Consider the following 25,963-nt stretch of genomic DNA (forward strand, 5'->3'; position numbering starts at 1 on the left):
GGCTACTGTCCTTGAGCCCTGAGCTGGTATGGGGTGTTTTATGAAAGTATGTGAGTGGTGATGGTGGAGCTCTTTCTGTTTTTCTTTCTTTCTGTCCTTGGAGAATGTTGCAAGTTATGTTTTCATAAGGAAGCTGCTGGGTGGAGCTGCTAGCGACTTCTGATGTGGCTCAGTGGTTGAGGGCTGACCTCCCTCACACTAGGTCCAGGGCTCACCCCGGCCCTGCTACCTCAAATAAAAAACAAGTACAACCGACCTCCATGTACCCATCACCAACATCCAACTTTTTTCCAGTCTTATTTCATCTATTCCCCCTATACTTACGAGGTCCTAATTTCCAACTCTGATTTTTTTTCTTAGATTGCTTAGCTTTTCCTTGTTAGATCTGTTGGGCACATTAAGGTTTTGCACAAATCAGATGTATTCAGTTTGTTATAATTGCTTGAAATTTATAAACCAAACTTTGTTGCAGAGGAGGATCTTTTAACATCCCAAAACCCAAGCAGTACCCCATACCAACTGAATCAGGGTCTGGGGTGAGAGCCAGAGAGCAGTAATTTTAATGATTCTGGGAAGCAGATTTGGCTCAATGGATAGAACATCCGCCTACCACATGGGAGGTCCAGGGTTCAAACCTGAGGCCTCCTGACCCATGTGATGAGCTGGCCCACGCACAGTGCTGATGTGCATAAGGAGTGCCCTGCCATGCAGGGGTGTCCCCCACAGAGGGGAACCCCACGCGCAAGGAGTGCACCCTGTAAGGATAGCCGCCCAGTGTGAAAAAAGTGCTGCACACTCAGAAAGCTGACGCAGCAAGATGACTCAACAAAAAGAGACACATTCCCAGTGCCACTGATAAGAATACAAGTGGAAACAGAAGAATGAACATAGCAGACAGCTGGGGGTGGGGAGTGGGGGGTGGGGAAGGGGAGAGAAATAAATAAAAAATAAATCTTAAAAATTTTTTTTTTAATGATTCTCCAGGTGATTCCATTGTGCTGCAAAGTTCGCAAAACACTCTTGACAATTAACATTAATTGTGAAAGATGTCTTAGTAGGCTTAAATTATTAATCTTAGGATTTAATTCTCAAGGAAAAAATGAAGACCTTGCACAAAAATCATTGGATTTCTAAATGGAATAACACGATTGCCAAGGTGAACTAAGCTTGAGAAATGTTATTAAAGGTGTAGTTGACTACTCAAATTATTTAATTTGTAATATTTAAATATTGACTATTTGAATCAGGAAATCTTTAAGTGTACTTGCCCAATCAGCAATAGCCCCTGGGGATTTAAAAGCCAGGGGGACAGGGAGTGGATGTGGCCAAGCAGTTGAGCTCCCGCCTCCGACACGGGAAGTCCCGAGTTCCTTTACCAGTGCCTCCGAAAGAAAAAGGGCAGCCAGCAAAACAACAACAACAAAAGCAAAAACAACAACGCACAGACAATGAGCAAACAGACAAGGGAGGCATGGGGGCGGGGGGATCCAGGGGGACAGCGGGGTCAGCGTCTGCACCAGGTGGGATAGCGTTCAAGTTCAGGAAACCCACGTCTCTTCACCGAAGGCCCGGAAAGGGATCTCTCCGGTCAGGAAGTTTGATCTGGCGTCGCGGGAGCCTGGGCCACGGCTTCAGGGCGCGTCCTCGGCCCGCGTTTCCCCGCCCGTCGCGGGGCGGGGCTGGGGCGCAGGGACCGTGGAGACGCGCGGGGGGCGCGGACAGAGCCGCACCATGGGCCCGCGAGCCGGGCTCGCGCTTCTGCTCCCGCTGCTCCTGCGGACCTTCGCCCTTGCGGGGCGAGCGCCGCGTGAGTCGGGGGCTGCGGGCGGCCGAGGGCCGGGCGGGAAGGGACCCGCGCAGCGGCCGGCGCCGGGCGTTGGCGGCGTTGGGAGGAGGTGCCCCGCCGCGCCGCACTCCCTCCCCCGCTTCTGTGCGGGAACCCGGGGAGGGACCCTGGCGAAGCGCTGCGGAGGGGTTGTGCCCCCCAGGGCGCTGTCGCCCTCCCGACAAACCCTGCCCTCGGGGCACGTGGCGCCCCCCGCCGCCCCCTGCCCGGCCTCCAGCACGCGTTCAGCTCCCCCGCTGCGCGTTTAGGCGGAGCGCGCCCGGGGCCTGCGCTCGGATCTGCGTTTTCCTGCGTCTGAGGTTGGCTATGCCATCGTCTTCCCCGTCATCTCCAAGCAGGACATTCCCTCCAAGTGCCACCTTGATGGGCCCCTCGGTGCTTCCACCCCGCGCCCGGCGAAGGGGTGGGGAGACCTGCCCAGCGAACCCTCGCGGGAGCGGTCCCGGCTTCCCCCACCTGGGCTAATCGCGCCTGGGGTGGAGAGTGGAGGGGGAGTGTGGAGAGGCTGGGGGATCTCAGTTCCGCCCACGCCCACTCCCTTGTGGCGAGACCCTCCGTGGAGGCCCAGGAGAGAGACCTGCCCGGCCTCCCCGACTGCGCGATCGCTCCTCTGCGTGGGAAAATGACGTTCTGTTGGCTTTTATCTGTAGGCTACGGGTCTCTCTTTCACTGGGGCTTGTGGGTTGGCAGTGTTAACGGTGCTGCATAACTAACTGAAGGATGCCAAGGAGGGGACCGTTAACACTTCAGTGGAGCATTCAGCCTTCAAGCACGTCCCTATCTGAGCTCTAACTTGACTCTGCCCTGCCCTGAGGAAGTAGGAGCTAGCAATAGCTTCGTTTTACCAGTGGTTTGGCTTTGTGATGTCGAACTCGGCACTGCCCTGCCCAGGTCTTAGCAGACAAGTGTCGCTGGGCACACAGCAGCACTGCTCAGCCACAGAACAGCCCTTTGAGGCAGGTGCGGCGGGGTGCCCACATTTCAGGGATGGCTAAAGTGCAGCCCAGACTGCTCACCCCATATACACCGGCCACAGTACCCGGGCCGCTACCCCAGAGGTGCTATTCCACAACAGCGCACTGCACTAGAGACTGAAACACACAGTGTGGCCTTGGACAGAAGCACTCATTTGTTGGCAAGTCTAGGATGAGTCCCAGGAAGAGAGGGAGCGGGGAAGCAAGCCCTGGCCCTCTGAACTTTTGCGTTCTGGTTGGGGAGATGACAATAAGGAGGAAAAGGTTAGTTACCTGAGGCGGCACTGGTGGACGTTGGAGCAGAAGCCTGAAGGAAATGGTTCTCCCAGGTGGGAGCAGGACCTGCAGGCAGGTGTAGAGTGCCTGGCGAGCCGGGTCCAAGCAGAGACTCAACCTGGCACTGCTGGTGTTTGGGGCTGGGTAACTCCTTGCTGTAGGGGCTGTCCTGACGTTGTAGGACGTGTATTAGCCAGAAGGGTCCTGATGCAAAATACCAGAAATGGGCTGGTTTTTATAAAGGCTATTTATTTGGGGTAGGAGCTTGCAGATACCAGACCATAAAGCATAAGTTACTTCCCTCACCCAAGTCTGTTTGGAGCAAGATGGCTGCCGACTTCTCTGAGTGTTCAGGCTTCCTGGGTTCCTCCCTTCCTGGGGCTTGCTTCTCTCTGGTTTCAGGGTTCCTCTCTTCTTGGGGCTGGCTTCGCTTTCTTCTGTGAGCTTACTTCCCAGGGCGACAGTTTAAGGCTTCAGCATCAAACTCCAACATCAAAACCCTCAAACTCTTCCTTTGCCACGTCCTTTATCTGATGTGGCCCCATCAAAGCCCTAATCATAATTTAGACACGCCCAGGTACAGACCAGATTAGAAACATAATCCAATATCTATTTTTGGATTTCATAACTATATCCAACTGCTACAGACGTGTAGCAGCATCCTGGCCTCCGCTCAAAGATGCTGGACGCACTGCCCCAGGTGTGGCAACCGAAAATGTCCCCGGACTGCCAGCTGCCAGCTGCCCGCTGGGGGACGAAATCTCCCGATTGAGAACCCCTGGGTTGAAGGAAGAGCAAGGAGGCTGGCTTGGCTGGAGTGCCAGGGGCAGAGAAGTGGGTGTTGGGGCAGAAAAGGGGCCATGGGCAAGTACACGTGCGTCCTCGGAGGCCACGGCGTGGATTCTCGGCTTGTGGGAAACCAGCCTGGGCTGGCCGAGGTTTTAAAAAGGACTGGTCTGGCTGCTGGGTGGAGAGCAGGAGGAAAGGGGCAACAGGAGCAGGAGCCCAGCGCGGGAGCTGCTGCACTTGCCCAGACCAGGAGGGTGGGAGCAGACAGGCAGTGACCCTGGCTGTCCTCGGGATGTATTTTGGAGAAAGGTGCTGAGGAATCTGTGCATTGTCAGAGAGCAGGAGAAGACTCAGAGGTGAAGCTGCAAGATTTAAGGATTGGATTTCATTTTAAGACTCTTAAATTGGCCTAAGCAACAGGTGACGCCTTTTCCAAGATGGGAAGGCAGAAGCAAGGGCAGTCTGGGGAGCTTGGTTTTGGATGAGTTGAGGTTGAGATGTCAAGCAGTCACCCAAGGCGTGGCGCCAGGGAGGCAGCTGGCCGGAGAGTCCAGGCTTCCAGCCGGAGATAAAACTCATATTCATAATACCGAATGCCAGGAAACACCACCTACATGCTTTCCAGGCTACAGCTCCAGGCACGGGGGTACATCACCCAACTCCCCCCTTGTACAGGTGAGGGAGGTGCAGGAGAAGCTCCCACTTGCCCCCAGGGCGCCAGCTGCTCCTTCGCTTTGGGGCTGTTGAGCTGAGGAGCTGCCCCCAGTTATTTAAGAGCAAACCTGTGCACCTGGGAGGGTTTAGAGGCTTGATGGCCACGATCTGATGAGCTCCGAGTGCCGGCCCTGGATGCTGGGTCCTTCCACACCCCGTGGGCCAGCTCACGGGCTGGCCAGAGCTTCCTGCGGTGAAGGCCGTGTCCCCTCTCCAGGGTCACACTCTCTGCGCTACCTCTTCATGGGTGCCTCGGAGCCAGAACTGGGGCTGCCCCTGTTTGAGGCCTTGGGCTACGTGGACGACCGGCTGTTCGTGTCCTACGACCACGAGAGCCGCCGCGCCCAGCCCCGTGGCCCGTGGACCTGGGAAGGGGCCGCCAGCCGGCTGTGGCTGCAGCTGAGTCAGGGCCTGAAAGGGTGGGACCACATGTTCACCGTGGACTTCTGGACCATCATGGACAACCACAACCAGAGCAAGGGTGCGTGGAGCTTCTGGGGGGGGGGCTGTGCCCAGGGGTCCTGCGGCAGTCCCTGGAGGGTGGGGAGGTGGAGGCAGGGACCTGCTCCTTTGGTTTGGGTGATGAGGCCGCGGGCGTTGTCAGGGTCACACACCCTGCAGGTGATCCTGGGCTGTGAGGTGCAGGAGGACAACAGCACCAGAGGGTTCTGGAAGTACGGGTACGATGGCCAGGATCTCCTCGAGTTCTGCCCCGAGACGCTGGAGTGGAGAGCAGCAGGGCCCAGGGCCCGGGCCACCAAGCTGGAGTGGGAAGGGCACCCGCTGCGGGCCAAGCAGAGCAGGGCCTACCTCCAGAGGGACTGCCCGGAGCAGCTGCAGCGCTTGCTGGAGCTGGGGACAGGGGTTCTGGACCAGCAAGGTATGGCGGGAGCGTCCCCGCAAGGACGCAGGTGGAGGGAGGGGCGGGGACTGGGGGTCAGGGGGTGGCAGCAGCGGCCGAGCTCAGCTGGTGAGGTGGTGACTCTCCCAAACTCTGGGGAAGGACTCTCCAGACCAGATGTCACCACCCCCAGATTGAGACGATGACTCATGGCTTATTTTCTTCCTAGGCATGTGGGATCGGAAATAACACCTGGGATCCTCTTTCCATTTAAAAACGCATCCTGTGTATATTTGCACCTTTTAGGAATTCAGAGATGTCAGTTATCACATCACTACCAAGACAAGAAATTACCAAGGGAGACAGACATCAGAGCTGCCGAGATTTTCGGAACTGAAATTTACTCTCATTGATAGAAAGCAGGACTCTCTGAAACCTGACTATTTCACATGTCCCTTTTCACAAGACCACTTAAGGGGTTGAACCAGATGAGATTGCCAATAGTCCATTCTCATTTATTGTGACAATATATATATAGCATAACATTTGCCATCTTAATCACTTCTAAGCGTAAAATTCAGAGGCATTAATTGCACACGCAATGTAGTACAACTGTCACCACTATATTTCCAAAATTTTCTCATCACCCCAGATAAAAACTGTGTCCATTAAGCAATAAATTCCCATTCCATGTCGTAGCATGTAGCAGAAATTGCTTTTTTTATGGCTCAATCATAATCCCTTGTATGTGGATAGTGCATTTTGTTTGTCTGCTTGTTCCCAGCTTTTGGCTATTGTGATAATGCCACTATGAATGTACAAGTTCTGTTTGAGTCTCTGTTTTTAATTCTTTTGGTGATCTACCTAGGAGTGGAATTTCAGGATCATATGGGAGTTCTCTGTTTAACTTTTTAAAGTACTGCCAAACAGTTTTCTTTAGTGCCTCCTCCATTTTACATTCCCAGCAGCAATGTACAGGGGTTTCAATCTCTCTGTGTCCTCACCAACACTTGGTATTTTTCTTTTCCTTTTTTTAATTATACTCATCTGACAGGTATAAAATAGTATCTCATTGTGTTTTTTTTATTTGGATTTACCTAACATAATATGATAATGTGCAGCTTTTCTTATGCTTATTGTCCATTTGTTTCTCTTCTTTGGAGAAATATCTATTTGGATCCTTTGCATCTTTTTAAATTGGGTTGTCTTTTTACTTTTGAGTTCCTTATATATTCTAAATAAAAGTTCCATCTCAGATAAATGATTTGTAAATATTTTCTCCCATTTTGTGGATTGTCTCTTCATTTTCTTGATAGTGTCCTTTGATGCACAAAACTTTTAATTTTAATTAAGTCCAATTTATCTTTTTTTCTTTTGTTGCCCATGCTTTTGATATAATATTTAAGAAACCATTGCCAAATCCAAGGTCATGAAGATTTGCTCCTGTTTTCTCCTTAGAGTTTTATTTCTTTAGTTCTTAAAATTACGTCATTGATCCATTTTGTATATGGTTTGAGGCAAGGGTCCAACCTCATTCTTTTGCATGTGGTGATCAAACTTTCCCAGCACCATCTGTTGAAGAGACTGTTCTTTTCTCATTGAAAAATCAATTGACCATAGATGTGAGGATTTATTTCGGGTACCTCAATTCTCTTGAATTGGTGTATAAGTCTTTTTGCCAGTACCACACTGTTTTGATTATTTTAACTTTGTAATATATATTTTTTGGAGGTACAGGGAATTGAACCCCAGACCTCATACATGCGAAGCAGGTGCTCACCCACTGAGCTGCAGCCACTCCGCTGTAATAAGTTTTGAAATGGCAAAATGCAAGTCATCCAACTTTGTTCTTCCTTTTTAATATTCCTGTGGCTATTCTGTGCTACTTGACATTCCATGTGAATTTTAGGATTTTTTTTTCATTTATGCAAAAAAAATGCTGTTGGGATTTTGATAAGGATTGGATTGAATCTTTATATTGCTTTGAGCAGTGTTGTCATCTTAATATTAAGTCTTCCAAGGGTGTCTTTCCATTTTCTTAGGTCTTTTTGAGTTTCTTTTAGCAGTGCTTTGCAGTTTTCAGTGTACAATGCCTGAGCCTCCTTGGTTGAATTTATTCCTAAACATTTTATTCTTTTTAATAGTATTGTAAATGGAATTTTTCTCTCAATTTCCCTTCAGACTAGTCATTGCTAGTATATAGTAGTACAACTGATTTTTCATGTTGATTTTGTATCTGCAACTTTCCTGAATTCATTTATTAGCTCTCGAAGTTTTTTATGTGTGGATTCTTCAGGGTTTTCTAGATATAAGGTCATGTCATCTACAAACAGATAATTTTACTTCTACCTTTCCAATTTGGATGCCTTTTATTTCTTTTTCTTGCCTAATTGCTCTAGCTAGGCTTCCATTACTATGTCAAATAAAAGTGGGGAAAGCAGGCATCCTTGTCTTTTTCCTAATCTTAGGAAAAAAGCTTTCAGTCTCTCATGCTTAAGTGTGGTATTGACTGCCTTTTCATGTCATCATGTCGAGGAAGTTCCCTTCCCTTCCTAATGTATTGAGTGATCTTTTCATGACAGGGTGTTAGAATTTGTCAAATGCTTTTTCTGTATCAATTGAGATGTAGTTTTCCTTCATTCTATTAATGTGTTGTACTGCATTGATTTATTTCCAGATGCTGAACTACTCTTGCATTCCTGAGATAAATCCCACTTGGTTATGGTGTATACTTTTTTTTTTTCTTTTATTTTCTGAACAACAGGAATTTATTGTCTCTTGGCTTTGGAGGCTAGAAATCAAAACGAAGGAGTAGGCAAGACCTTGCTTTCTTCTCGGAGTCTGTGGCAGCATTTGCCGCTGCCCTGGCCTGCCCCTCTGCCTCTTGGCACAAGGAATCTCTTTGTCCCTGTGTCAGCTCTTCTGGATTCTGCTGACTTCTGGCTCCTTCCTGTGGCTTTCTCTGACCTCGGGCTTCTCTTTGTAAGGACTCAGGCACATGGATTAAGGCCCACCCTGATTTAGTTTGGCCACAAATGATTCCACACCTAAACTGATAATATGTCTTCAACTGTACAGTCCTTTTAATGTGCTGCTAAACTCTGTTTGCTAATATTTTATTGAGGATTTTTACATCTATATTCTTAATGTATATGTAATAAGAACATTGGTCTGTAATTTTCTTTTCTTGCAGTGTCTTTGCCTGGCTTCCAAATCAGGGAAATGTTGGCCTCATAGAATGACTTAGGAAGTGGTCTCACCTCTTCAGTTTTTGGATGAGTTTGAGAAGAATTGGTGTTAATTCTTCTTTAAATATTTGGTAGGATTCACCAGTGAAGCCATCTGGTCCTGGGCTTCTCTTTGACGGGGAGTTATTTTTGTTTTAACATATATTTTTTATTAGAGAGGTTGTATTTCATAACTGCTTCAATCTTCTTACTTGTCATAGGTCTATTAAGATTTCCTATTTCTTCTGGAGTCAGTTTTGGTAGTTTGTGCATTTCTAGGAATTTGTCCATTTCCTCTGGGTTATTTGATTTGTTGATGAATAATGATAATATCTCTTAGAGTCCTTCTATTTCTGTAAGTCAGTGGTAATGTCTCCTCTTTGATTTCTGATTTTAGTAATTTGAATCCTCTCTGCTGTGGTGGTTTGAAGCTGTGTGTACCCCAGAAAATCAAGTTCTGAAAGTTAATCCATTCCTGGGAGTATAAACCCATTGTAAGTAGGACCTTCTGATGAGGCTGCTTCAGTTAAGGTGTGACCACGTCAGTCAGGTTGGGTCTTCGTCCTATTCCTGGAGTCCTCTATAAGAGAAGGAAATTCAGACAGAGAGAGAAAAAGCCACAGAAGCCAGAAGCTCGAAGCAAGGAAACCCAGGAGAGGAGGGAGAGACGAGCAGACGCTGCCCTGTGCTTGCCCTGGGACATTGTGTCCGGGATCACCAGCAGGTGGAATTTGGGAAGAAAGCATGGCCTTGATGATGCCTGGATTTGGATTCTTTCTTGGCCTCAGAAGCTTGAGTGAATAAATTCCCCTTGTTAATACAACCCATTTCATGGCATCTGCTTTGAGCAACCCTGGACTTAGTCCTTACTAAGTCTTTTTTACTTAGCCTAGCTTAAGTTTTGCTGGTTTTCTTGATTTTCTCAAAGAACCACCTTTTCCTCCTCTATTGTTTTATATTCTCTATTTCACTATCTCTGCCCTAGTCTTCATTATTTTCTTCCTTTTACTAGCTTTGGGTTAGTTTGATCTTGTTTTTCTAGCTCCTTAACATGTACAGTTGGGCTACTGATTTGAGATCTTTCTCCATTTTTTTTTTAGGATAGGTGTTTACAGCTGTACATCTCCTTCCAAGCTCTGTTTTCACTGCATCCCATAGCTTTTTGTAAATTGTGTTTTTATTTTCATTCATGTCCATGTATCTTCTAATTTCCCTTGTAATTTCTTCTTTGACCCATTGTGCATTATGTAATTGCTGAATGTTTGTAAGTTTTCTGGTTTTCCTTATATTACTGACTTCTAATTTCATTCCATTGTGGTTGGAGAAGATCTTTAATCTTTTTAAATCCATTAAGACTTCTTCTGTGGCCTAGCACATGCTCTGCCCTGGTGAATGCTCCAGGTACACTTGAGAACCGTGCATACTCTGTTGTTTTTGGGTGCAGTGTGCTGTGTGTCTATTCCGCCAAGTGGGTTATAGCGCGTTGAACCATGGATAATGGTTCTATCCATTATGGAAAGTGGCATAGCGAAGGCTCCAACTATTAATGTAGAACCGCTTAGTTCTCCTTTCAATTCCATCCACTTTTTTCCTTCATGTATTTTGGGATTCTGTTCTTAGGGACATATATCTTTACAATGGCTGTTATTCATGGAGTCAACTTTTAATCGATATTTGATGTCCTTTATCTCTTGTAACCTTTTCTGAATCAAAATTTATTTTGTCTTATAATAATATAGGCACCCCTCAATCATTTTTGATCCACGTCAAGGACAATTTCATCTGGTTCAGCTTAATAACAAAGAAATAAGACCAGGGCAGCAGGCAGCTGTCTATTTTGGACAGGGGAGCAAGGCTGATACCACATGATTGTTCTCTGTGTGACTCCATAATGGAGCTGCCACCGGGCATAGAGTTTCAGAACACAAAATGCTGTCTTTGCTGCAGCTTGCTCTGCCTGAAAAGGATCCTTCCTTTCTCCAGCCCACAGAGAAAGGAAGTGAAAGTTTCAGTCCTCTCGACCAGGGTCGAACGATCCCCTCCCCTCAGCCTTCCTCTTTCCTGTCCAGTGCCTTCTTTGGTGAAGGTGACTCATCGTGGGGCCCCTGGAGTGACCACTCTTCGGTGTCAGGCTATGAACTTCTTCCCCCAGAACATCACCATGAGGTGGTTGAAGGACCAGCAGCCCGTGGATGGCGAGGAGCCTGAGCCCGTGGACGTGCTGCCCAACGGAGACGGGACCTACCGAGGCCAGCTAGCCGTGGCCGTGCCCCCAGGGCAAGAGCGGAGGTTCACCTGCCAGGTGGAGCACCCGGGCCTGGAGCAGCCCCTCACCGCCACCTGGGGTACGCACGCCGGCGGGGACGGAGGCAATCTGCCGTGGGTGGCGCGGGGTGTCACCCAGGAGCCCAGGCAGCGGCTGCTGTGTGCTGAGGGCAGCGCCTTGTCGGGGTCACTGGCCTTTCTGTGTGCCTCTGCCTTTTCAGAACCCTCGCCTTCTGGCGCCCTAGTCGCTGGAGTCGTCAGTGCGGTGGCTGCTTGTGTCATCGTCTTCCTCATTGGGATCTTGTTCCGAATCTTAAGGAAGAGGCGGGTTTCGAGTGAGTAGGAAGAAAGAAGGAATCTCGTAGTATCCCTGCCCCCGGGACACAGAAATGCAGAAGTGGGGCAGAGGGGGCTTGGCATCCCCCGCAAGCCTTCCCCTGTCTTTCTTTCGGGGGCACCAGCTCCTCCCTGCAAGGAGGAAAGGAATGATTGGTTTTCCCCAGAATGGAAGTTCCTAATTCGACCAGCATCATCTGAGCACCAAATGTTTGCAAGGCTCTCTTCGAGATAGCACAGGGCCTTTGAGATTGAGCCAGTCGCTGCTGCTGCTCTCGGAACTCAAAGCTAGTAGGGGATGAAATCAGCACGAGTGCCATCCAGGGAGGCCCTCAGGGAGGTACAAAGCAAAGGCTTTGGGGGTCAAAGATGGGAATGACCCCTGACCCTATTAGCTAGGGATTGGGGAAAGCTGCTAGCACTCCAGCTTCCAAGTGCAACTTTTTTTTTCCCCTCTCATTAAAAAAAAAAAAAGTCCCTTTTTCTTTTATACCAAATGCCATTGATGGTACCCTTTAGATGGAATGTATGGTTTATGAATATGTTTCAGTGAAATTTATTATAACTGTAAAAAGTAAACAGAAAAAGGGATTTTTAAAAACCCGAGGTGGATCTTAAGGGAGTAATAGGGTTTCTTTAGGTGAGGTTGGACAAGAGGAGGTCTGTGGGTTCGAGCAGCCCCGCAGGATCCTGCGGGGTGGGCAAGCATCACTCCACCCTGCCTCTGACTCCCCATACCTGCCCTAACCAAGCCCTGCAATCCTGCCTCCTGAGCCCCGGGCAGAGAGAAGCCCGCTCAGGGGGCGCCCGAGCGCTGGCTGGGGATTCATCTCATGGACTCGGGGGGCCAAAGGAAGGGGCGGAGGGCAGGAGGTACCCGGGTGTCACGGACTGGACGGCGGGTCTTTAGATGGTGAGACTGGAGGCGAGCTCGCCAGATAGAAGGCTCTGCAGTCACCCCAGGAGCCTGAAGCCCAGAAGTGCCCGGGACAGGGGAGGTCAGAGTTGAGAGGGCGAGGGAGGCGGGGCCGGGGCAAGGCCGGGTGATGCCAGGGGCTCTTGTCTCCACAGGAGCAGCCACGGGCGGCTACGTCTTAGCTGAAGGTGAGTGAAACGCAGCCTGTCCAGCCCTTGGGAAGAGACGCGATGGGCAGCCGCAGGCGCGGTGCCTTGTGGGCTTCTCATGTGTCAGGACTGATGGGGACTAACCAGGAGAAGCTGCCCAAGGAACCCTGTTCCGCCTTCCCGTTCACTCTAGAAAGGGATGCCCCCCGCTTAGTATTCTGAGCCCATGGTTGCTGACAGCCCCACCTTGGACTGCTCCCTTGAACTGGTTTCCTCCACCACCTGTGCCACCTCCTCTTCTACCCCTGGACCCAAGCGGAGCCAGAACATTCTCCCCAGGGACTTGCACACGCAGACCCCTACCAGGATTTGGCCCAGGCCCTTCCTGGACCTCCCCCTCCGCTCTCTTCCTGGTGACACATCTGTCACCCAGCCCTGGGCGCTCTGCCCTCAGGGGCCAGGCTGGACCATGGTGCAGCTGTGACCGCCCAGCCGCAGGAGGAGGCCACGCAGATGTCCCCGGGTGTCACGGTAGCCTTCCACGGGGGAGGGAAGCACCTGCTGGAGGTGTGTCGTCTCCTGTGCACAAAGGTGCCACATGCTTTCCTCAGACGAGTGGGTTAGGCATTGGCAATGCCTCTCCAGACCTCCAGTGTCACGGTGATTTTCTGCCTGGTCCCAGCTGACACTGTCCTGGCGGTGATGGTGGTGAGGAGGAGGAGGATGTGGCTGATTCTTAGAAAAAGCAGTGACCTGGCGCCAGGTTTGTCCAGAGCACTCACGCATTCTCTCCTGTAGTCCTCACAACCATCCTTTTTTAGATGAAGAAGTGGAGGTACAGAGTGTCACACAGACCGCCAGGCAGAGAGCCAGGTTCCGCGTATGGTCAGTCCGGCTCTCTGACCCGTTCCATACACCACGGCGCTCAGATCTTTTAGGTGTTGGGGGTAGATGCAGAAGCAAGGAGGTGGCTGGGGGATCCGGGCGATATGATGGGCGGCTCCCCACTCACCTCCTCTCATCTGTCCTGTCTCTTCGCAGTGAGTATGACCCAGATGCAGGAGAAACAGCGGAAAGCAGTCTACTGAGCCTCAGCTGCCTGTTCTCTTCCAAGATCCCGGTGGGAAGGACCCAGGGCGCCATGCGCTTCCTCGCTGTCGCCAGCACCGCCTCTCTCTGGCATCCAGGGCTGCAGCTCCCGGGCCAGGGCTGTGCCTGGGGGCGTCGGCCAACAGTTGTGTTGGCTCCAGCGCCTCCGCAGCCAGAACGCTCGTGGCATTTTCTGTGGCCAGCTGGAGCGTCCTCCCTGGTGTTGCAGACAGTGAAACAGAAGCCACCAAGTGGCCTGGCAGATACCAGCTCTCATCCCCAGCTCTGCGCACGCCACTCGGGAGCCTCGATTCTGGGACGGCAGTTCATCTGACCATGCTCAGAAGAGGCTCACTGTATGACCAGGTGCCATCTGGTCCTCAGACGACACTGCCTGCAGTTGGCTGCAGAACGGTGGTCCCAGGCCTTCTGTGGGGGAGGGCAGGGACCTCAGGACACCAAATACAGCTCAGAAGCTTCTTAGGGAGGCACCGAATTTCAGCAAAGAGAGCTCAACTATTTTTCTTTTAACCTCTTTTCTCTCTCTTCCTTCTGGTTATGTAAGTTATGTGGGAAAAACAAGCAAATGTGATTTGTGCTCATTGTAGACAATTCTGAAAACGAATAAAATTAATATTGATCATTTCATCAGAGATAAACTCTACTAACATTTTGTGTATTTTCTCTCATTGTTACCCTGAAAATAGAGAAAGTTCACAAATATGTATTTTAATAAATGTATAATTTTGTATTGGATGATTTTACTGATGTTTTACTTGTTCATTATCTGTATGTACTTTCTCATTTCCTCTTTTTTGGACATTTATACTGCTAATTTTTGTACATTTGGTTTTATGGGATATTTTCATTAAACTCTGCTGAATTAATTGCTCTTCCTGCTTTAGGAACATTATTATCTAGGTTGTAACTCTGGTTATTTTTTACCTCCAAACCATGTCAAAAGCACACTAACACCCTTTCTCTCTAAATATTATCTGATACTCAAAGCAGACCCCCAAAAAACTTACTCTTCTCCTTCATGAAAGATATATAATAATTAGGAGACTTTTTTTTTTTAAAATACTGATTTTAATTCATAAAGACATCTTTCAGGGTGCATCTAGTCTTCACAATAGCACCTCTATTAATCTTCGGCAACTGTGGCCTGTTCAGATTTTTAAAAAAATAACATAAATATCTTTTTTTTTTTTTTATGGCTTTGTTCATCAATTCTTAAGGTCTACCACATGTGAAAAATAAGACACCATTTTAAATTGTTTTGCCTCTGGCAAAACCACCAATAAAGTGTTAGTAAGGGGAAGGGTGCCATCTGGTGGCCATGGAGTGTCACAGCAGTCATGTGACAGGCGAGTCCACTACAGACACCCTGCTGGGCTTGTTTGAGGGAAGGGGGTGGAGAAGGGACAGGAGCTGGAGATATTTAAATGGAGCAAAGCTCCTGAAAATTTGAGGAAGCCGAAAGGAAACTCGCCAGCTATTGGAATCGCTGGACTCACAGGGAATTATTGAGCTGCCTAGACTGGGAGCAGAAGAGAAGGGAAGCAAAGTCCTAATCTTTGAGGAGAGGCACAGCAGGTGGCTCAGGCCTGGGGGAACAAGACCAGATCTGTTTTACTTCCAAACCTGCTATCTCCAAACTGTTGCATTGTAATAATCTTAACAGTGGTGTGTATACTTTATGTACATTCTTCATGTTCGTACACACATTTTAAAACGAAATGCTTTCTCTGAAATGCTGAAAGTTTCCTATGAGCTGCCTTTTTTCCTAATTTTTTTTTGTGGTAAAAAAATATATATCATTAAATTTGCCACTCAAAGCATTTTTAAGTGTACATTTCAGTGGCATTAATTACATTTACAATGTTTTAGTATCGCCCCTTTCCATCACTAAAACTTCATCACTCAAACAGAAACTCTGTACCCATTAAGCAGTAACTCTCCATTCCCTCCCCCTGAGCCCTTGGTACTTTCTCATCTACTTTCTGTCCCTAAATTTGCTTATTGTATTCATATAAGTGGAATCATACAATACTTGTCCATTACTGTTGATTTATTATACTCAGCATGATGTTTTCAAGGTCCAGCCATGTGGTATATGTATCAGAACTTCATTCCTTTTTTGTGGCCAAATAATATTCCACTGTATAGATATACCACATTTTGATTACCCATTCATCTGCTGATGGATGCTTGGGTTGTTTCCACTTTTGGGCTATTGTGAGTAATGGTACTATAAACAATGATATACAAGTATTAAGCTACTATAAACAATGTTATGCAAAGTACTGACAATAATGGCTAGTACTCAAATATGCATGACTTTAAACACTAAAGGTTTTGTGAGAGCTGATGTTTGTCATTTAGTTTACCTTGGGTCATAATCTCTTTTCTTCTCCCCTTTTGTGTCAGTGTTTGATTCCTATGCAGTAACATCTACACCATAAATACAATGTTAAAGTGTGACAATTTTATTACAAAGCCTGGCTTGTCCTGGCATCCTTCACATCTTTAGTACTTGGCATTGTATACATTCTGGTTTCTCACATGTTCTGTTTCTGAGTAACTGAAGGGCTTTCTCATGTGTGTGCGTGAAATATATGGTATTGTTTTGAGATGTGTCTGGATTGTCTGCTTCTTGGCTGCCTGAATTTTCATTCTTAGTAAAGCGTTCCATGACATGAGTATTTTTCAAAAACCATTTTTTCCCTGGGTAGTCATAATTGTGTGCTTACTAGATTCCAGGCCCTGTCCTGAATATTAATTTAACTCCTCAGAATAATACTGTGAGGTAGAAACTATTTATCTTCTCTTACTCCTAATTACTGTTTTGGAAACTGAGGCATGAAGTAATTAGTTAATTTGCCAAAGGTCATACGGCTAGAAGATAGTTGTGCCGGATTTGTTGTTGTTGATTTGTTTTTGTTTTTTGTGTGTGCTGGGTTTTGATAACAGCCACTCTGGATCCACAGTCCAAGCACTTCCACTGTACAATAGTGATCCCTGAGTAAAGAAAACAAGTGCCCCGGCAGTGTTACCATCTTGTTGGGATACTACTTTCCATCGCCATTCTGCTGCCTGGTAGCAACACCTCTGATATTTTCTGCAAAGAGGAAGGAAGCTGTTTAACATTACAGAATTTGCCTTATCCCTCTACTTTTCTTCATAAATATTTTGAAGTGTTTTCTGTTGGTATATGTTTTTAATTTAAGGATTTTTTCCTCTGTTCATATACAATTTCTAACTTTTTTTGCAAATTCACTTTATTAGTTTTTTATTAGAGAAGTTGAAGGTTTACAAAAAATCATACATAAAACACATAGTTCTAATATACTACCCTATTATTAACACCTTGCATTAGTGTAGTACATTTGTTAAAATTAATAAAGGATATTTCAGATTTCAAACTCTTGAAATCACATTATAATTATTCTCTTTATCATCCGGGGGAAATTTGGGGATGAGTAGATTTGAAGCACCTGCGGATCATTTTATCCACCAGATTTGGGTAGAAAGTTTTGTTCTTAATAGTTTAAAAATCACATTTAGCCTATTGGTCCAAATATTCTTAAAAAGAATTTTGAGGTCTTTACTGTGCTCTTTCGGGGTAAGTACCAATATATGTATAAACTTTAGCACAAGTCTTATCGGTAAACCTTATTCTGTGAGTTGATTAAATATTCTGTTCCTTAAACTGAGTTACCATAATGGCATTTTCATAAATCAGTCAATAGCCAATGTAGCATTGCCAAAAGAGTTTGATTATGTGTATGAGAGCATCTGTTTTAAATATGGATACCCACGAAGAGTCACAGTTAATACTTCCCTTAGGTTAAGTGTGGGTTACAATTTCACAGTTTACCCTACCCAAATGCAAAATATTTTCTTTGTGAATTCTGCGTGTAATTAAGAAAGTATTCAAGGGAATTTTGAAAATCAAATTTAATTATAACCATGTTAGTTATAAGTCATAAACAAACATATTGAAGAAAGGATACCATCAGAAACTCTGTCCAAATAATTTTTCCTTTAACAAGTCAGCATATATTCAGAGTATTTAGGGGAGAGAGCCCACAAAAGGATAGCTGGCCTAGGAAGTGCAAGTGAAGGCCACTTTTAATTAGAGTTTGCACTGAAGGGAAGAAGCAGGAACATTTTCTTAGAAGAGGAAGGAAAAGAAGGAAGAAAAACAGAGAGAGACATGGTGTATATTATGGAGCCAAATATGTGCCAACAGGAACAACAGTTTAATTTAGGGAACGTGAGTAAGAAAATGGTTATTCATAACTAGAATAGAGGGCAGGTGGCTGAAAAAGAGAAATGCATTGAGAACTTAAATGGGAGTGAGATAAATCAGCCAGAGACCAGAGTTGATATACCCACATACCTGTGGGTAACGACTGAAATGTAAAGCCCTGGCCTTCTTAGCTGGGTAGGACTGTATCAGGTCTCATACAGCTCAGAAGGATTTCTAATCTGGAATTTCTTTACTTTTCCCCAAGGTTAAATTATACTCTTGAAAGCGATAGTGTGTGCTGGACTGATGGTGGCTCTTAACCCTGGCTAAGTATCAGAATCATTCATTGAATTTATGTATATATGTAATTAATACAGGTGTGTGCGTGTTATATATATAACATATATATATAACATATATATATATGTTAAAATATATATATATATATATATACACACACACATATGTATATATACCATATCCCAACTCTGATATTCTGATTGAGTGAGTCTGTAGAGGATTCTGGCTAATTCATATTTTTATAAAACCTCTCATTTAAATGACGATGGCACCTGCTAGAATGTGAATCACATCAGGGTGGCTCATGCCAGGTATTTTTGCATTAAATTACCACTTCGTAGGCCCTCTATTTTTGTTGATTTTCGTGAAATCATGTTGAGATTTCAGAAGTTACTACGAGCTCAGTCCTTGCACTTTTTCTCCGCTGTTTGACATTCCTTCCCAGTTAATCTCCTCTTTGAAGTGTGCGTCGGTGGCGGTGAGCCTCAAAACTCTAAATTTGGGACCCAAGGAGTTGTAGCTGCTTAATTACTTCAGAAGTATCACAGAAGCAGCAACGGTTTTGTAGAAGAGGAAAGAGAAGTGTCAGAGACTATGTGCCACTCTGGCTTTCCTGCCCTCCCCCGCCGATTCGCTCATCACCCTGCTGTCCCTCTTCTCCCGTGAGCAAGTCTGTTATTAACACGCTGCCTTTCTCAGGCCACGGTCTCATTCTGACTATTCACAATAGGCACTGACTTGTTAAACAGTCGGGGAGGGAGCCCTTCTAGAACCAGAGTGATCCTTACCCTTTTAAAAACAATCTTACAAAGTCCTCCCAGGGAAGGACACTTTAGGCTTTGTAGTGACCTTAAATGGGTATTTGCTCTACTCTACAATTAATCCTCAGCTCTACAAAACGTACTTATGCTTTGTCTGGGATAAAGAAGGGGCAATTAAAATGCGCCGGTGTGAAAACAACTATTAAAAGGACTTGAAGGGAAAGGCCCTCAGCCAATAAATCCACCCGCCGTTGGACATTATTTCTATTTTCTTCAAAAGTCCTTACCTAATTTATTAAAGTAGGGAGGGGGAAGAAACGGGAAATGGGGCTCTTCGCTCAGCATTTTTAAGCTGAGAGCATTTTCAACTTCCAAAGACGCGAAGACAAAGAAAGGCACTACAACAGACCACCAGAAGCTTTCCCGCAGGACGAAATCTGCAGCTTCCGATTACAGCCCGCCCTGCAAATCGCGAGGTTTCACTGGCGAATCAAAACACTGGAATCTGAATAAAATGCTCTCACTCCACCCCCTTGGTGACCTAATTTGAAAGAGGCTCCGCCCACGCTTCTGGTTTTCAACTAGGTCCGCACAAATGCTATTTAAAGGCCCGCGCCAGCCCAGAGTTGTCTTTGTACAAAGCAGACATGTCTGGTCGCGGCAAGGGAGGCAAAGGTCTCGGTAAAGGCGGCGCCAAGCGCCACCGCAAGGTGCTGCGCGACAACATCCAGGGCATCACCAAGCCCGCCATCCGCCGCCTGGCCCGGCGCGGCGGCGTCAAGCGCATCTCCGGCCTCATCTACGAGGAGACCCGCGGGGTGCTCAAGGTCTTCCTGGAGAACGTCATCCGCGACGCCGTCACCTACACCGAGCACGCCAAGCGCAAGACGGTCACGGCCATGGACGTGGTCTACGCGCTCAAGCGCCAGGGACGCACGCTCTACGGCTTCGGCGGCTAAGCCGGAGGCCTCCCGTACCAACCCCCCCCAAAAAAAGGCCCTTTTCAGGGCCACCCACAAAATCACTTAAAGGGCTGACATTCAGTTAACCTGGTCTAGTTAGTTAGATACGCTCTCCCTTAAGTCCTTTTACCGTCTTTAAAAAGCAGCGTGACTGAGGTCCTTTGGGTTTCCGCCTCCGTCCAGGCAGCTAAGACAAAGCTAGCAGGACAGGTCTATGTAAATGAAGCCTGCTTGGGCATTCTTGGCCATTGGAGGACACTGGTGTCATCTGGGGAGTGACACTTCGATTGGGGGGGGGGGGGAGTTGGCATTCAAGGCCTGTCTTTCTATTGGCCAAAGTGGCCCAGGGCTCTCCGTGTTCCGGAACTCGGCGCTGGAACCAGCGAGGTTGTCTGTGTTTTTAACCCGTTGTACTCCGGGCGGGAGCAGCAAAAAGGCGCACAGCCGGCTAAACCGAGTCTACACGGATTGTGGTTTGGCCCCGCCCGGCAGGATGTCCGCTGTCCTTTTCTGGAGAGAGCGCGCCCCGCTGCGGGGCCGACTGGGGGATCCCCGCCTGCTGGCGACTGAACCCTCAACTCCAACCTTGGGGAAATTGAGATCATTATGAGGCGTTTGGTCGACTAGTTTTCTATTTTAGAGCATAGTTTAATTTCCTTCCCGCTCCCTTCTCAGCCGCTCGGTTGCACAAAATGAGTCCAGAAAGGCGAGGTCCTGATGAGTCATCTCAGGAATACGCTGTAATATAAAAATTTGCTTTACTTTGGACTTCGCTCAAAGTCCCTAGGGATACTAAGGCGCAAAGTTAAGATTTAATAGTACAGATTTAACATAAAGGGTGACCTTGAAGAATATTAAGTCACAAATTAAGTGAAAACTGGAACTAGCATTATTTAGAAAGAGAAATGTTGATTAAAAAAAAAAACACTTCACGCAATTTAGGATTTCACATATTACTGAGCAATTTGGACAGCATCTCATTCCGGAAGTAGCAGAGGCTTGGTCAGGGGGTGGGGGAGGGAACCTGCCACCTGGTGAATGCGGAAGGAGGGAAGGCGCTGATTGGCTGGCGTGGAATGTCCCTTTGACTCAGGGGTGGGGCCTTACAAGGTGGGGAGTATATAGGTGGTGTGCTGGCCGAGGCGGTGGGCTGCCTCCGCTGGACCCAACCTGTTTATCCCTAGGTGTGGGTTATCAGCGACCCTGTAGCGTGCGATCCATTTTCTTGTGAAATCCCTGCAGGGGAGTTACTGTTTTAAGGAAAAGCCTTCTCAGAAAGGTCTTCTCCCAACAATGCCCAATGCCTAACAATGCCTAATTTGTTTTACTTGAGGTTGAACTGAGAATTTCCTAATCCAAGCAACTCATACTTTATGAGGTTTAACACAAACCATAACTGTATAGTATCCAAACCTTTCATATATAGTATCCAAACCTTTCATAAAATGTTTTTTTAAACAGCTTTGTTATGCAGTGTCCTGGCGATCTGCCAAAGCCTATACTTTGCATTCATAAATCCATAGCCAAATTTATTAAAATAACTAATAGAATTGACAATGTGTACATGCTTTAATATCGAATTTTATAAGTTAACACTAGATTGTTAGTGGTTGTTTTTGGCTCTAATCCAAATTCACAGCACTGTAATTATTTTCAAAGATTGTACACACCCAGGGAAGCCCTATGTAATAGGATGTAAAGGGGTGGATTAAGAAAAACCAAGGCAGGAAAATTTGAAGACCAAACTGACTGTCTCTGGGTTAAGTACTCTACAAGTTTCTATAGCAGTGACATGTGCCTTCTACAATTCAAGTGAAAACCTACTTTTTCAAAGAGCCAACCCAATATTCTTGAACTTCCCGTAACCGTGACTTTATGCCCCCTTATCGTTACATGTGCTCGGCAGCCTGAGAACTGGCCTACACCTGCACTGCGCTGCTGGACCTCAGTGTTACGCCATCTTAAAGAGTATTTGGGTGGCTCTTAAAAGAGCCTTTGGGTTCTTGGAAAGCTGGTCTCTCGGAAAGCGTCTCACTTCTTGGCTGCCACCTTCCGCAGGTTGGTCTTCTGCTGGGTTAGCTTGGGCTTGCCGGCCTTCGGCTTCCCTACTCTGGCCTTGGCCGGGCTCTTCCGCTGCTGCTTGCCTTTGGGCCCATTGGCCTTCCGCCCGCTCTTGGCAGCCTTCTTCGTACCTGCCGCCCGGGGCTTCTTGGCTCGCTTGGTGGCCGCCTTGGCGCTCTTGGCAGCCTTGGCCTCCCTGGATAAGACCAGCTTCTTGGTCTTGGAGGAAGTAGGCTTCTTGACCTTGACCTTTGCGGCCTCCGGCGTGGCCTTCTTGCTGAGCTTGAAGGAGCCGGAGGCGCCGGTGCCCTTGGTCTGCACCAGCGTGCCCTTGCTCACCAGGCTCTTGAGGCCCAGCTTGATGCGGCTGTTGTTCTTCTCCACGTCGTAGCCGGCGGCCGCCAGCGCCTTCTTGAGGGCTGCCAGGGACATGCCCGCCCGCTCCTGGGACGCGGAGAGTGCCTCGGTGATCAGCTTGGACACTGAAGGGCTCGGCGACTTGCGGCTTCCGCCCGCCAAGGTACCAGGCTTCTTGCCCCTCTTCTTGGCTGGAGGCTTCTCCATGGGGGCTGGAGCAGGATCGGGAAGGACCACGGGCGCTGTCTCAGACATGACAGCAGAGGTAGCAGCTGAGAGAAGTGTGAAGCGCCTCGGGCGGCAGGGCCTTATATAGGGCAGGGCGCGCTGTGATTGGTGCATCGCCGGGTGCCACCCCCGCCCTTCGGTGCCCGAGCATTTGTGTTTGTTTTACCCCCAAAAAGTGGGTCTCACCAAACCCCTCTGCACTGCATCGCCCGAATTCCGCCGCTGAATGATCCCTGGAGCCCCGGGTATCACATACCTTGGCACCTTTTCGTGAAAGACCAAGGTGCACGCAGAAACGATTCGATAAAGCACACATTTCTCTGCAAAATCCAAGGGGGAGAACAAAACTTCCTCTTTCCCGTGTAAATTGAAAAGTAATTTCTAGCCAGAAATTTATTGCACCTCTTCTGAGGGATCATCCAAACATTCGGCTTCTAATCGGTGGAGAAAATAAATGACTCAGGCCTGGATTTTTATTAAAATTTACTGATGTGAGTGGGAGAAGTAACACAGGTCTCTAGGACGTCGCATGCCGAGTTAGAAGATACCTATAGAACTGCCAGAAAACTTCAGGGTACGAACACATTTGGGCACACCTAATCTCCTACACCATAATCCACCAGCTGGTGGGTGGCGGGTACTCAGTGTCCCTCCTCGGAACCTGCGGCTTGCTCGAAGCCCCTCAAGGGCGCCGTGAGTCACATGGGTGTCCCGCAGACTCTGTTTGGTCAGAGCCAGGCGACCCTCATGGCTGTGTTATCTCAGCTTTGCTTCTGGCTCCTTACTTCACTTTCCACCCTCCTCCCCCGAGATAAAATAGATCCCGTCGCAATTAACCGGAACACCCCAGGCCAGATGCCTGCCCTGAAGGAAACCATAGGACTGGCTGCCAGGTGCCGGTGTTGCACTGTGGAAAGGGTGGCTGGAGCCGGGCCAGCATGCTCGTCTGGGTGTCTCCGTGGACCCTCCTGGAGAAGGGTGCACACGAGGCCCCCCCTTTCAGGAGAATCCTGAGGGGAGCAGGCTGGTGTGGCTAGAGCCCCTGGCTCCGCAAATTCCCATAAGGACCATTCGGAGACTATTCCCAAATGCCAGAGTGAGAAGCTAACAGAGTTGTTACTCTACAGGCCGGGAGCCACCAGCCGTTTCCCAGGAGAGACAGTTTGCCTTGTTGTTGTCTGGGCTTTACATTTTCACCTAAGCCATCATTATTGAGAAGGGGCCTGATGTCTGAGGTTGAGACTCAAGTGCAATCGGCTCCGAAGAATGACAAGGGTTTCTAAGGGGGGCCATGTGGGAAAGGAGAGCGCTTGCCTGTAAAATACTTCTCAGGCAGAAGCCAAAGGATGAGAGTGATGATTTTTAAAGTTCTTCTGACCTCAGAGTAGTGTGGAAAAAGTCTCTGTCACACACACAAGCTCACATTTACTCAAACACTTGAAACAAAAATTCAGAAAATACTACCCTAAGTACCAGCCCTGGGATATATTCTATTATATTTTATTTCACTTTTTAAAAAATACTGACTGAAAATCATGGCATTGATTTCACAACCTGCTAATGTAATGTTTCACCCGCAGTAAAAAAAAATCTCCAGGGAGAATACGGGAGTGTCTTACCAAGGACCCTGTGCTTTGACATCTTGGTTTCTCCCATACCCAGTGGTCCCTGAGCCCTTGTGCCTTCAATGTCAGTGGCTTGGAAGTTCCTTCTGTGGAGCAAGCTGACCCTTATACCTACAGGGTGACAAAACATATTGCCTAGTTTTTAAAACAGAGAGAACCACGATCCATATTTTGCATTAGATAGCTAAAAACATAAAAACAAATAACACATATATAGTGCTTTACTCTATGCCAGTCACTATCTCAGGTTCCCTACTTCCCTCCAAACAAAAATTAAGGACTCATCTTATAGATGAAGAAATTGAGGCACAGAAAAGCGACATGTCTTACCCAAGGTCTAAGACCTTAGGAGCAGGAAAGCTGGGACGTGAGCCCAGGAACTCTGGCTTCAGAGGACCCTGTCCTTCCCCACTTACTCTGTAGACTCCCCTCAGGAGCTACAGATACCATCTGAAACGTAGCGATGGGTCAACTTTTGTTTATTTTTTCTTCACTTAAGATGTCAGGACTGATGCTTACATGATCACATTTTTCTTACAACATACTTTTGGGGTAACACTGTAATTTTTATTTTAAAAAGTTCTCTGGTATGGGGAATTCAGTCATCTGAACTCTCACTATTTTTATTTTTTTATTTTTTTATTATTTATTTCTCTCCCCTTCCCCTCACCCCCCACCCCCCACCCCCCACCCCCCACCCCCCACCCCAGTTGTCTGTTCTCTGTTCTCTGTGTCCATTTGCTACGTGTTCTTCTTTGTCCACTTCTGTTGTTGTCAGCGGCACGGGAATCTGTGTTTCTTTTCGTTGTGTCATCTTGTTGTGTCAGCTCTCTGTGTGTGTGGCGCCATTCCTGGGCAGGCTGCGCTTTCTTTCACGCTGGGCAGCTCTTCTTATGGTGCGCACTCCTTGCACGTGGGGTTCCCCTACGCGGGGGGACACCCCTGCGTGGCAGGGCACTCCTTGCGCGCATCAGCGCTGCACATGGGCCAGCTGCACATGGGTCAAGGAGGCCCGGGGTTTGAACCAAGGACCTCCCATGTGGTAGTCGGATGCCCTAACCACTGGGCCAAGTCGGCTTCCCTGAACTCTCACTATTGATATAATACTGCCATAAGCATTTCTTCCAGTGAACTTCGGCTGACATCTCTAACTTCTATACAGTAAAGCAGTGGAAGCAATCCCCCAAAAAATAGCTTTTGTTTAAAAAATAATAATCTATCTGGTGTATGAAAGGTATACAGCTCATTTTAAATATTAATTCTACATTCTAATTTGTCATGTTTAAAAAAATATTGACCCTCTATTTCTTTCTCCCCCTTGCATGAGTGTAAATAAAGACATGCATAGATTTTAACTTATGTAAGTGAGGGTATTCTGGAAAGAATATTTACTTGCCAGCACCCCTACCCTATCCACTTTGTGGATTTTACTGATATTTAAGATTTACATATCCCTTTGTAAACTGTTAGTCAGCTTTCATATGTTTCTTCCTTTTTGCAGAATTAGTTTTGGACAGTATACTAAGTTTGCAATCATCTTTACAGACACTGTTTCAGAAAATAGCCTTATTCCTATAGTCAATTGTTTTCGTTAGTTTTGAATTCTTTTATTTTCATCACTTTCTTTGACTCTTGAGAGAATTGTTTTGATTGTTTGTTGTTTACGAAAGGAACATACATAATTCCATGTTTTGTAAAAGTCATCTCTAATTTTTCCCTCAAGTATTTGCTGAGCATCAGGTGCAGGGCTGCGGGCTGCTGCTGTCGAGTGGCAGCACTGTTCTGGTCTCTGGCTGCCAAAATTCAGGGTATCAGAAAGGGGTTGGCTTTTACAGTGGGAATTATTTGCTTACAGGCTCACAGTCCTGAGGCCGTAATGTGTCCAATCAAGGCCTCCTCAGGCGATACTTTCTCCCCAAGGCCTGCCTGGTCCTGGACTCCTGCCACAGGGCAAGGCACGTGGCGGCGTCTGCCGGTCTTTGCCTGCTCTTC

At 47.4% G+C, this 25,963-nt stretch overlaps 3 protein-coding genes across 4 annotated transcripts; 2 read left to right on the forward strand and 1 right to left on the reverse strand.

The window, feature by feature from the left end:
• The first annotated feature begins 1,295 nt into the window (after positions 1 to 1,295).
• HFE (homeostatic iron regulator) lies at positions 1,296 to 14,309 on the forward strand. 2 transcript variants are annotated; one of them, XM_058285350.1, is made up of 7 exons: positions 1,296 to 1,807; positions 4,817 to 5,080; positions 5,204 to 5,479; positions 10,737 to 11,012; positions 11,154 to 11,267; positions 12,340 to 12,372; positions 13,375 to 14,309. In XM_058285350.1, the coding sequence occupies exons 1-7, from the start codon at positions 1,732 to 1,734 to the stop codon at positions 13,419 to 13,421; spliced, it is 1,086 nt and encodes a 361-aa protein (XP_058141333.1). In that variant the 5' UTR covers positions 1,296 to 1,731; the 3' UTR covers positions 13,422 to 14,309. The 2 variants fall into 2 exon arrangements, with proteins under 2 accessions (XP_058141333.1, XP_058141334.1); XM_058285351.2 differs by lacking the exon at positions 5,204 to 5,479 and having other exon boundaries at positions 1,662 to 1,807.
• A 5,072-nt stretch (positions 14,310 to 19,381) lies between these two features.
• On the forward strand, positions 19,382 to 19,759 carry LOC101428620 (histone H4). Its single transcript, XM_004463493.4, has one exon. The coding sequence runs from the start codon at positions 19,386 to 19,388 to the stop codon at positions 19,695 to 19,697; it is 312 nt and encodes a 103-aa protein (XP_004463550.1). The 5' UTR covers positions 19,382 to 19,385; the 3' UTR covers positions 19,698 to 19,759.
• Positions 19,760 to 21,584: 1,825 nt separating this feature from the next.
• H1-6 (H1.6 linker histone, cluster member) lies at positions 21,585 to 22,382 on the reverse strand. The gene has a single exon (XM_058285353.2). The coding sequence runs from the start codon at positions 22,371 to 22,373 to the stop codon at positions 21,732 to 21,734; it is 642 nt and encodes a 213-aa protein (XP_058141336.1). The 5' UTR covers positions 22,374 to 22,382; the 3' UTR covers positions 21,585 to 21,731.
• Between the last annotated feature and the right edge of the window lie 3,581 nt (positions 22,383 to 25,963).

The sequence above is a fragment of the Dasypus novemcinctus genome, chromosome 22 (genome assembly GCF_030445035.2).
Source record: "Dasypus novemcinctus isolate mDasNov1 chromosome 22, mDasNov1.1.hap2, whole genome shotgun sequence".
NCBI lineage: Eukaryota > Metazoa > Chordata > Mammalia > Cingulata > Dasypodidae > Dasypus > Dasypus novemcinctus.

Excerpts from the sequence above, each read along its gene's own strand:
- HFE (XM_058285350.1), top strand. The coding sequence starts at position 1,732 with ATGGGCCCGCGAGCCGGGCTCGCGCTTCTGCTCCCGCTGCTCCTGCGG. Across the intron at positions 5,480-10,736 it reads AGGGGTTCTGGACCAGCAAG|TGCCTTCTTTGGTGAAGGTG; the intron begins GTATGGCGGGAG and ends TTTCCTGTCCAG. Across the intron at positions 12,373-13,374 it reads CGGCTACGTCTTAGCTGAAG|TGAGTATGACCCAGATGCAG; the intron begins GTGAGTGAAACG and ends GTCTCTTCGCAG.
- LOC101428620 (XM_004463493.4), top strand. The coding sequence starts at position 19,386 with ATGTCTGGTCGCGGCAAGGGAGGCAAAGGTCTCGGTAAAGGCGGCGCC.
- H1-6 (XM_058285353.2), bottom strand. The coding sequence starts at position 22,373 with ATGTCTGAGACAGCGCCCGTGGTCCTTCCCGATCCTGCTCCAGCCCCC.